This window comes from Pisolithus orientalis (assembly GCF_024613125.1).
Source record: "Pisolithus orientalis strain OTSU chromosome Unknown F5J12scaffold_26, whole genome shotgun sequence".
NCBI classification, from domain to species: Eukaryota; Fungi; Basidiomycota; class Agaricomycetes; order Boletales; family Pisolithaceae; genus Pisolithus; species Pisolithus orientalis.
In genome coordinates, this window is record NW_026260807.1 from 302,844 (window position 1) to 315,063 (window position 12,220).

Consider the following 12,220-nt stretch of genomic DNA (forward strand, 5'->3'; position numbering starts at 1 on the left):
AGGCATGGTGCTGGAGAAAAAACAGGTTTGCTCAAAGTCAGTGCCTATGCCACTGCTGCCTTCTTGGAGTACAGAGACAATTTGGCAACTTGTTTCTGAGATTGAGAAGCCAGCCAATCTAAAGGTTCTCTTTGGTATCAAGGAACTCCCACCCCTCTTCACAACTTTCTGCAGCCCACTGACATGCAAAGAAGTGATGCATGCAATATCCTCCAGGGTGGCACCATATTGCACATTTGGGATGAAATGGAAGTTAGCACAAGCTCAAACAATCTAGAAGAAAGAGGGAGTTACAGCATCTGACCAGTGGTACAAGTAACACAAAGATATATCAGTGTCTATCCTCAGGACATAACAGAGTGGGTGGGAAATCCCCAGCATTGACTGGAGAATCACCAGCATTCCTTGGAGAATGCCCATATTGGATTTGGGAATCCCCAGCAGTGCCTGGAGAATGTGCAGAGGGGGTTGGAGATTCCATGACATTGCCTGGAGAATCCCCAGCATGGCCTGGAGAATCCCCAGAGTGGGTTGGAGAATCCCCAGCATTCCTTGGAGAATCTGCAGAGTGGGTGGGAGAATCCCCAGCATGGCCTGGAGAATCCCCAGAGTGGGTTGGAGAACCCCCAGTACCCCACAAGTCCATAGAGAGAGTATGGCCCCATATGTACCTTGCCATGTCAATCATTTCAGTTGTCACAATGCCAATTACTGTCTTGCAACTAGAGATGGCTCAATATAATTTATCTGCTTACACAGACTATCAGTGCAGTGGATACATAGAGGATGGAGATCACATGTATATGCAACAAGTATAAGCCAAATGACAACTTACTGTTTCCATGACATGATGCACATGCCTTCTACAACATCAGTATGACCAATGATGACAAATGGATAGTGGATGAGGTACTTGCCCACCAGTGGTCTGATAACAAGGTAGAATTCCTTGTCAAGTGGAATCTGGGAGACTCCACATGGGAACTGACATCCCACTGCAAGAAGCTTGAGGCCCTAGACAGGTACCTCAAACTTCAAGGCATGCAGAATGTATGCCAGTTGCCTTGCAAGGCACAGGATACACAATAGCATGTAGTAGCCACTTGGTGGCTACAAGTAGTTGTGTACTACTAATGGAACCAAATGGACTCAGAGAAAAAACAAAGTCAAATTAAAATTAAAATAAAATACCAAAGATAAAGATCAAAAAAAAGCCTAAAAATAACTGAACACTGCATTCTGTCAAAGGTAGATAGTATATGTAGCCACCCACTGACCACTCCTCAGTCATGTGTTTTTTCTATGTTGAGTATTGCTTAAGTTTTTAATTATGCCTCGTGCCCTCCCTTTTTTCCTTTTGCTTCTTCCTCACTCATACCACTTAGTAGCACCAATTCCTTCCAACACAACAAACCATCAAGTATGTCTTCCCACAATAACCATCACAGCACCTGGGGCTCACACTCCCCCCAGCCTTCCCCATGCCATTCTCACAGGGAGTCAGCCACATGCAATTGTGGTGAGCTCTCTGTGCATTGAGGCACACAACCTGATAGCAAGGCTCCTTGCTTGCCATCCCCCACTGCTCAGCGCAGCATGCATATGGTCAGCAGTGGCCAGAAATGTTCTCACTTCCCATCCATTGTGTCTTCATGTGCCTCATCTTGAGAGCACAATGATCATTGGAACAAACACCCTTGAGGACCCTTCTGGGTGTGCCACCTGCAACTGCCATTTATCTGGCATCATGATTCTGGTTGCACAACATGCAATGCTTATGCATTGCATGACTCCCAGGGCATGGCAATAAACACTTCAAAGGTGCACAGTCTTAGCATGAATTTTATGTTTAGTTCAGGTTCTGTATGTAACATGTAAAGTTTCAATTCATTTGCAGTGGGTAACTGTCTCTGCATGTCATTTCATTTTACATCTCATGATGAACCTGTCAATGTTTATATGGATTCACAAGATGTCATTTTGTCATGGTCCCCAGGCTTCCATCTTATACTGTTCTCTGCTTAACTGCTTGTACCTTTAGATGTCCACCCAATCTAGAACAATCCCACTGAAAAAGAAGGATAGCAAAAAAGCCAAACAACAACCAGAGGCTGATGGAAGCACTTGACCTGCAAAAAACAAGTGTCTAGGAAGCCCACCCATTGGTCTCAAAGAGTCTCAGTCTGTTGCCACAGCAGGACTCCATCATAGTGGAAGGGCAGGGGCAGGTTCAGGTGGAAGGGCTGAGCAATTGGAGTGGATTGGTACTGCCCTTGAAGGCTGAGCTACATGGCTGTGAAAGTCAACAGATCTCCCCAACAATTCCATTGTAAATCCTCTTGCACCACCACCCACTCAGTGGAAAAAGGGTGGGGGCCACAGTGCTGGCCAGAATGCAAAACTGAAGGTCAGTTCTAGTTGTTTGCAAATATCAAGCTAACCATTTGCAAAGTCCAATGTCACCCCACCACCCTATGCACCTCCCATTGTGAATGGTACTAGCCCAGCTGATATGCCTCTGGTCAGTGCCTTTTCATACTGATATACAATGTTCATTTCAGAATCCTGTCCCTCAGTCTTCAATAGCAGTAGCAACTCCTGTCTTCCACCAGCACCCCACAGACTCCCATCACTCTGGTTTCAGTGTTCTGGCTCAACAGTCAGGTGATATCATGCCTCCCAGGATGGAACCTGACCTTCAAGTGCACAATAATCCCCAACTCTTGTATTGACCCTTTCATTGGTAGCTCACTCTCATCAAGACAAACTTTGGCAACCACTGATGTTCACCACAAGAGTTCAGAGAAGCTGTCATCAGAGGGCTCCTCAGAAGAGGAGTTGGAGTCCTCAAATAATAACCCATCAGATGCAGAGGCTAGTGAGGTCTCCAGTGATGAGTCCAACAAAGATGAAGACAATGCATTTGGACGGGGTGCAATGAATCTTAGGCAATCAACTCATCCTGGTACATGTCAGAGGTTATTATGGTATTCACTCAATGTTCTTTGTTAGGCTTCTCCCAAGAAACAATGACAAGCAATCCTATTTGCCACAATTCCTTACCCCCTGACCATGAGTTTACATACTCATGTAATGAGGATGATGATGCAGCTCTGCAAAGCTTACAATCCAAGGACAAGGCTCAGCCAGAGGTATGAAAAGGCCATTCCTGCTAGCTTTATTTATTCAGATTGTTATTTTAGGGTTCCCAATGTGGTGCTGTTGTCAGTGTTCTTGAACACCACCATTGCACTAATGGCTGCCCTTCTGTTCCTGATCATGATCTTCTGACCCCTGCACACAACTTGGTCAACAAAGTATCTCAGCATGCTGTAGGAAATGAGATTTAAATGAGGAGAGGTTTAGTAGGGATATCTGAGGGGAATGAGTAGGCCAAAAGGGGCTTCTATAGCCTGGGACTGGATGGAGGGGATGTCTGAGGGCTTCTATGGCTGTCTGGGTGCAGGGAAATGACCTTCTTGAACTTGTCTCTTGTCTATGGTAACTCATCTATTTTTTCTAAAGGAAAAAACCATACACAAGTAGCACTACTGCTGACTAAGCAACCAAAAATGCGAAATCTAAGTGCAACTCATAGAAAAAAGTATCTAGAATGAAAGTGAAGTAAAACAAGCAAAATAAGGCAATTCCCCTGGTAGGGAAATTACATTCCCTAAAGTGCCAGAGCCCCTCATAACTCCAAGAAAGCTAAGGATGAGGGTCCATTGCCCTCACAACTGAGATTTTACAAGGCAGTATGGAAGGACTGTCTTGAAGATGCTAAATGAGAATGCAGGGCTGCACATGCACTTTCTAACCCATTCCCATTGAAATCTCACAACCTCAACCTCTCCATAACAGAGGTGCTCATCACTGTCATCATTGAGTGGAATCAACACAGTGTGCAATTTGAAGCTGGTGAGTAACAATATTTTCACTTTATACATGTCTCATTATCCTAACTTTATAGGTTGCTGGCCTGACCACAAGTGAGATATGGTGCACCTCATAAGTAGTCCCATCTTTCGGTTATGGCTGCTGACATACTGCCAGTAGCTCCTTGGTGATATATCTACCTGGTGTTCAGAATTGAAGTCAGTTGTGCTGGAAACCATGCCATCTGTGTTCAACCTTATCCCTCCTTCTGATGTTGCACCATGGGTTCATGTACAATGGATAGAGACCACTGCCACAAAGCTCCTTTTCAATTCACTTTTCCTGTGAGACAGTATTGATGAGAATGTATGTTTGCACAGTTCATTATCTGCACTACTAACAGATTGGTTTATCAGGGAAAAACCAGGAATTTCACTCACCCCACCTTCAAGGAAGCTGTCATACAATTCTACTATACTGGCACATATCAAATCATGGATAAGAATCCTGAGTCCTTCAGCAATTCAGTTCCCCTTTCCTGTCTGGCTCTCATTGCAGCCACAGTGAGTTATCTTACACCCTGAGTTGCTGCAACTCAAACTTTTCCTCACAGTATCATTGTGTGTTGGATGGATTTGTGAAGAATGGCACAGGAAAGACAATGCCTCAATTCTCTGGCAAGGCTTACAATTCCATTTTCCATGGCATGATGAAGGTGCTGAACAACATCCTTTGCAATCCTTATCACAGCATGAGGTTGTGTGATCAGCTTTCTCAGTGGGTGAAGGAAGGATGGTAAGTACCATGGTGGCTGACATGCTCATACTGACTCCTCACATCAGGGCTGCACTGCAAGAGGTTGATATGAATGTAGATAGGTACCAGCTCATTCAGGCAGTCCTTGATTGATTTCATAACCTATTCCTGTTGTACCTGTCACTACACATAGTATGCAATTGATGCCAATGTACCTGTTCCTGTCATACCTGCTGTGAACTGTTGCTAGTTGTAGAGTGACCACCTGTTTGCAAAGTAAACATTGAGATGAGGAGTACTGGACAACACCCCAAGGAGAATACAGTCTGGCCAGTTTTGTACAGTGATAGCTAAGCATGAAAGTTCCATAGCAATCCATAGTAAGTAAGATACTGGACAAAGTTCCATGACAATGTGACCATTCCATAGTAACAGGCAACTAGCCATAGCAAAAAGTGTTGTTGGGGGCATCTGTCCAGCCTGGACCTAGCTAGGGGACTCTGTGTATTATGGAGCACTGTGGAGAGCTCTGAAGCTCAAAGTGATTTACTGATGAGGTCAGCAAGAAACCAGTCAGGTGCATTGAAACATAGTGAGCTGACCATGGAATTACTACATGCTGCATTTCAACCATCCAGGTTGCTGCAAACACTAGTAGTGCTTGTGTAACTATGAGTCATTCTCAAACATTGGGGAAGAAACCTTGTGGCTGGTGAAGTAAGAGGGCCACTGAGACAGTTGAACAGGATCCTCAGGCTGGGGATACCACAGTGGCAGTAAACCCACACTCTTATGTATCCCTAGGTTGGCTTGCTAACAAGGTCAACCTTGCATAATTCAGGCATGGGCTTGATGTACACCCCAAAGTACATGATCAAAACATTAGGTCCACATCTAAATCCTCCCTCACACACATTCAATCACTGCTGCTAGACCATTCTTATTTGGCTGCCTGTCATTGCACTGCTGGTTGCTCCCCAAACATTCTCCACTTTGCAAGGTTGATGGATCACTTTTTCCAGACAGTTTTCATTTCTGTGTTGCTTGGTCTCATTAGCTCCTGCCGGACTTGTGATGGACAACTGATGCTTTTGTGGAATACCCTGTTATATGATCATACTGTTGGTGTCTCTGTAACCTCAGGTAGCATTAGAAATCACAATTTTGTCAATTGCCTGGTTATTGCTATGACAAGTGGGGCATATGTAAGTATATACAAAAATCTGCACCATCATGGCAGAAAATGAGTGCTTGCGTCATCTTAATACAGTGTCATGACATGGAAAAACAGTTACAAGGCACTGTTAGTCAGTACTTACAACTTCTTTTTTTAATGAAGACACTTTTTTTTACTACACTCTGACCCTTAATAAAAGTGATTTGGACATTTATTTTTAGTGATTTTGCTTTTTACAGTCACAGCAGATTTTGGAGAGTTAAGGACAGGTTTTAATGTAGTACAAAATGTAAAGACTGCACTTAAAAATTGATTTGACAATTTTTTGAAGGCAAAACTTGAGGTATTGGCAAACATTGAGGCATTCGCAAACACTTTAAGTTTTGCCTTTGAAGAATTGTCAAATTAATTTTCAAGTGCAATCTTTACATTTTGTACTACATTAAAGCCTGTCCCTAACTTGCAAAAATCCATGTGTGAACAGATTTTGGAGAGTTAAGCATAGGTTTTAATGTAGTACAAAATGTAAAGACTGCACTTGAGAATTAATTTGACAATTTTTCGAAGGCAAAACTTGAAATATTGGCAAACATTGAGGCATTCACAAAAACTTGAAGTGTTGCCATTGAAGAATTGTCAAATTAACTAGAACATGGCTGGTGCCACCAGCAGGCACCTTGTTTACTGCACCAGAGCACTGCCCTCGCAGCATGCAGCACACAAAAGAGAATTCCAACCAATAGATTTGTGTACTCATACCATGCCCCCCCTTTATCACAACATAGTACACATACATTACATGTACATGACCCCAGACAATATCACACCTACACAATCTCCTCACTTCCAAGGAATTGACATCAGAGCAGCTCATGTCTAAGTAGCATCAGCAACAAGTTAACTGCACATGTGTAACAGACATTCATGAATCATCCTTGATCAGAAAAGACTGAGCATGGATAAAGGGATACACACTACCTCATACATAACCCCCCAAAAGCCAGATGATGTCAAAGAAACCCAAGCACTTGAAAACCTCAGCAGCCGAAAGAGACACGACCTGCATCTTGCTGATATTAACCCACAGGCCATGGCAATGAGTCATGGAGTGAGCCATAGACCTACACACCCCAGATTCTCCATGGATATCTTGGCAAGCCACCAAAAGAAACCCATGTTCCACATACTTTTCCAGAGTGCACATTGTTTTGAATCTGAATAGCTTGAAGTACAAAGAACCTGCATTAACCATGGACATTAGCTTGAGGGTTAGCTTCAGATATGCACAGAAGATGTAATCCACTGTGATGAAATTCATCACAACAGTGCTGTGAAATTTGAAAATCAGAGACACAGCAGCCACTGTGGAGGACATGATGACATTGATACACCTGTGGAAGTTGGAGAAGGATATGATGCAACGAATTGAAGAAGACACATATGACCCCACATCCACTGAGCACTGCCACACAATGACATAGCCTGTGCACAGGAGGTCAGACAGGCATACATGTGATGTAAAACCAGAAGCTCACACCCTCATGTTCTAGTAGGATTGACAGGTAAGTCAAGTGTTGGCAGGAGACATAAATGTCAAGGTCAGACAGATGCCAAGGCATCTCATTTGCAGGTAAGAGGATGTGCAGCACACAGGAACCAGACACCACCACATCACATGAGTGCAAGAGACCCATCAGTGTCTCAATGTTGTTGAAAAATGGCATGGTCAACAGGTGCAGTCAGTGCTGGATGTACTTATGAGCAATGGTATTCAGCACAGTAGAGGCCTGTGCCAAATTAGTGATGTCTGCAATGTTACAATACCCAAGGACATGTCATTTTACCTCAAGGGGCAGAGGATACATGGTAGGTGGGAGAGTCGATGCAAGGGTACCTCATCAATCACACAATATATACCTTTGACAGTAAGGGGCATAAGGGGGCCCCCTATGCAGCACCTGACACATATGAGGGGCTCTGGAGCTCTAGTGCCACACAAGGGAACCCCTGAGCATGAGACATTGTCTATTGCCATAAGTGAGATTACTGTATAGAAAGAGATATGGAAGACTACTCTGCTGCAGGCAATGTACCACCAATGGCCAGGAAGTGGTTTGCCAGGCTGAAAAGGGAGATTAGGCAGGTCACACCACAGAAAGCCATGGAACACCTACACCAATAGGACCTGCAATATGTCTTGCAAGTTATCCTCTGCACAAATGTTCAATGGTGTCATATGAGCCAGTCACACATGGATGAAGACATAGCTTGCATTTTGACACTCTGTCTGATGATGCACAAGATCAAAAAATACAACATAAACCCTCCTGCCAACATCCATAGACATCAGCTGCAAACAGGTACTGAGTACCAGAGATTCAGATGTTGTCATTTCTGGACACACTGTCACACACCAAAGGTGTTGTGGACATGGTTACAGCTGACTCTGCCTAACTTGTTGATGAGTTGCACACAATGCCCATGCCATGCAGATGAAGACTAAAGGCCTCATGTATAGAAAGACTGCCAGATGTGAGCAGTCATCCTTTGCACAACAACAAGTCATCAGTGCTAAAGAGAAAAGAGGAAGTGAGTTAAGTGCACATTAAAAGTTTTTAGCATCCATGTACAGCATTCCAGTTTTTGTTGTATCTCTGCCATTTCCAAAGATATTGACTGCATTCTCACACTTGCTTCAAGTGCTCAGCCACACAGTTCTGCCTTCCAAATTTGGAGAGGATCCTTGCACCCTATGCATTTCTATAGCACTCCATCATCAGATGCTCATATTGCTAAGTCCATCAATAATGGCCACCTCTTTGTCAATCATCTCACTTGTCTCATTTGCCAGAGACAGTGACTATGTGTATCTGCCAGGCATTCCCACCAGCTTCTGTCCTGAACCCCCCTGGTTCATCCCATCATTGTCAGCCCTGTCTCATCCCATGCAGCTTGGTCAGCATGTTCTCCTTGTCAGTATGTCTTCCAGAAGGATGTTCTTTAGTTGCCTCAGGTCTGTCACTTGGTTAGAAAGGTCTTATGTGGTTGTTTCAGTCTCCCCAGTTGATGAAGCATATGGATTGTTCCTCCCTGCTCCCTGCACCATCTTTATTCCAATCTCATCCATCATTCTCCCCACATTGTGACAGCTGCAGCATAATCTACTGTTCCCCAGCCTCCCTGATTGCATCCATGACAAGTATGATGTGCATCTTGCCTTCTTACTGCAAGATCCAGCAGAAAACATCCCCCCTTCTCCTTCTCCTTCAGCAGAGCCCTGTCCATGAAATTTTTGTTAACTTCACTGAGAGGATGAAAGGGTGGGAGACATGATCGCATATGCTCCCATTGCCCCACAGACCCCCAATGCCCTAGCCCCTTTGATGCCTGACTCATGCCCTTCACTTCTGGAATTAATACTTCCTTGTCTGGAAATGCCACCCATCTGTCATGCCATCTTTGGATCTAGAGATGTCTCCACCAAGATCTGACTTGCATTGCCACCCCCTAATGTGATATCAGTGTGCTTACTCAGTTTCTGACTCCATTTGACTCATTCTGTGATATTTTGACTATCCTTGACTCATTTATTGCCAATATTTTTACCAATCTTCTTTGCTTGCTTACTTTTCATTTCTCAATTACTCATCATGATTACCCAGTCCTTACTCATTACTTACCAAGTGTTTGTGCAATGTGCAAGACATGATACAAGATGTGGCCAGGGCAGAGGAAGAGGTGACCATGGAGTGTAAGCATAAAGGGAAAGAGATGTGACAGGAAAGATGGCATACCAAATGTCAGTGCAAAATGGATAAGGCCACTGCAAATGAAAGCAGTGGCAAGGACAAGCAGGAGCAACACAAGGTGACAGTGCAATATATGCAGTTACCTACTCCTGAACAATAGCAGCGCTGCAGAGCAGCCTTCATCAATGCTACAAATAACGAGGTGCTTGCATCATCGGTCTGTGTCATATGCATGCAGGAGCTTCTGCATAAAGAAGGTAAGGCAAGCAATGACCTGACAAATTTAAAAGCTCAGACACACCAGGGGACTTGTTCATCAGCAAAGACATTCCACATGTTTGATGACATCTAAGCCCTGTGACAGCACATCCCACACACCAGCTGTGGGACAGACTTCTGGTTGACAGCAGCCATATAGATGAGGTTGGGAAAGGGTGGGTCTGCCAAGAATGTCTCCAAGCCCTGCATGCAGATCACCTGCCCAACATGAACAACATCCTGTGGTTAGGTGACATACCATTGGTGTTGCAGATCTTGAGCTTTGTAGAGAGCTTGCTAATTGTGTGGCACTATCATCAGTGTTATGTATGTTGGAGTTTATCACCTTTACCTTAGTTGTGGTTCACCGAGCACAGCATTATGTAATCCAAAAGCGGACACTTAGCAGTTTATTTTTTCCTTACTGCACCTCAGCTTCAACCAACTTGAAGTCTGAGGTGGGACTCCTGCCATTCATTATATTGGAACACTTACTTACCTACCTACAGTATATTCCTCTCCATAGGTAGTTCATTGTTTAAGCTTCAACCAACTTGAAGTCTGAGTATATTCCTCTCCATAGACTTGACAATCCTGCAGTGCATCATCCTCCAAAAATGTATTCAAGTTATATCCCAGAGATGGCAGTTGCTCACAAAATCTGTGCCATCTGCAATGGGCCATGGCAGGAAATGTCACCTTGTATGAAATTAATGTCCCTGCCATCATGTATTTATATCCCAGAGATGGCAGTCACTCACAAAATCCATGCCATCTGCAATGGGCCATGGCAGGAAATGTCACCTTGTATGAAATTAACATCCCTGCTGTTGTTGATATGCTTGAAGGTAGACTGCTGCTGCAGACTGTTGAGACACTGAGCAGTATTTTGGTGATCACAATGGTGGGAATGAAGCAACTACCAAAGGACTGGCTCTCTCACACCTTTTGAGTGTGACAGGAAGTGGTACATGATGTGCTGAAATGGCTGCAGGTGAACAATGAAAATTATAGTGACACAATGATATCTGATGAAAGTATCTTCATGCTACCAGAGGATGGCATACCTGCAGAGATTGAAGTGACAATCTGATATCACTGCAAGCATTTCACAAATTTTCATGAAAAAACATGTTGAAAAAAATTGAAAGAAGAGATGACATGTTATTTGGGATGTTTTCACACAAAACATCCAAGAGTAATGTTTTATTTTCTCTGCATGTCCTACCCATAAACATTAATTGATGGTAATGACCATTAGCTTCTAGTCTAATGGGGATTACCATCAATTCATGTTTGCTGGTGGAGAAGGCAAAAAAAAATGAAATGTTATTTTTGGATTTTGTCTGTAAAAACATCCATAAAAACATGGTATCTTTTCCTTCAATTTTTTTCAACATGTTTAGACATGAAAAATTGTGAAATGCTTGCAGTGTATCAAGATAGTGAAGATGTGGCTCTTCAGGAAAGAGAGGGTTACTCGATGAATGAGGACCTGGTAAATGATGGTGAGCTCATGATACTAAATAACCACATTGCAAATGGTGTTGAGATATGTCCTGCAACAGAAATGGAAGGCAAGAGTGACCTACCAATGGCAGATGTGGAGAGAGATGAGTTTTGGAGGATGACAAGCTGCAGGATTGTCAAGTCTATGGAGAGGAATATACTCAGACTTCAAGTTGTTTGAAGCTGAACAATTAACTACCTATGGAGAGGAATATACTGTAGATAGGTAAGTAAATGTTCCAATATAATGAATGGAAGGAGTCCCACCTCAGACTTCAAGTTGGTTGAAGCTGAGGTGCAGTAAGGAAAAAATAAACTGCTAAGTGTCCGCTTTTGGATTACATAATGCTGTGCTCGGTGAACCACAACTAAGGTAAAGGTGATAAACTCCAACAATGAGACCTGGGAGCAGAATGAGGGGGATGGGGATCTTGTGAGTGAAAGTACATCCTCAATGCACTGCACACAGACAGTGAGATCATGCATGCAATACAGACACTGTTGATGTTATGCCAATACATGTACTTGGAGTGGCAGATCTCGAGCAGATGCAAGTGTCATCTTCAGAGTTGATGGCACAGGCTCTTGCAAATTTCAACGAGAACACTGCGAAGGGGGGGTATGTTGTGTGCCATGGCAATGCACCAATTGATGACTTCCCTACCCTGCTGTCATCACCCACAATGCACAACCCACTTGGTGCAGCATTCCTGGTGCTTTTTCTTTATGGCAAGGGTGCTATCAAGGCAGAACATCTGGTCAGTATTAGTCTGTGCAATCATTGTAAGTGGGCCATGCAGTATCATGACTATCAATTTGCCACACACCATTCATTTCCATTCATGGTCTTTGCCCTCATGCAGAAGCAAGAGACTATGTGATCTGCACATCTTCA

The 12,220-nt window shown here is 43.6% G+C and overlaps 2 protein-coding genes across 2 annotated transcripts; one reads left to right on the top strand and one right to left on the bottom strand.

Moving 5' to 3' along the window:
- Positions 1–479: 479 nt before the first annotated feature.
- On the top strand, positions 480–4,785 carry F5J12DRAFT_894937 (uncharacterized protein; the record flags this gene model as incomplete). Its single annotated transcript, XM_051747785.1, has 10 exons — positions 480–653; positions 2,303–2,407; positions 2,453–2,521; positions 2,562–2,725; positions 2,763–2,965; positions 3,013–3,152; positions 4,057–4,220; positions 4,280–4,439; positions 4,490–4,671; positions 4,719–4,785. The coding sequence occupies 10 exons, from the start codon at positions 480–482 to the stop codon at positions 4,783–4,785; spliced, it is 1,428 nt and encodes a 475-aa protein (XP_051597840.1).
- Positions 4,786–6,977: 2,192 nt separating this feature from the next.
- Positions 6,978–7,292, bottom strand: F5J12DRAFT_683674 (uncharacterized protein; the record flags this gene model as incomplete). Its single annotated transcript, XM_051740281.1, has 1 exon — positions 6,978–7,292. A coding segment is annotated over one exon (315 nt), but the record flags the coding sequence as incomplete, so codon positions are not given.
- Between the last annotated feature and the right edge of the window lie 4,928 nt (positions 7,293–12,220).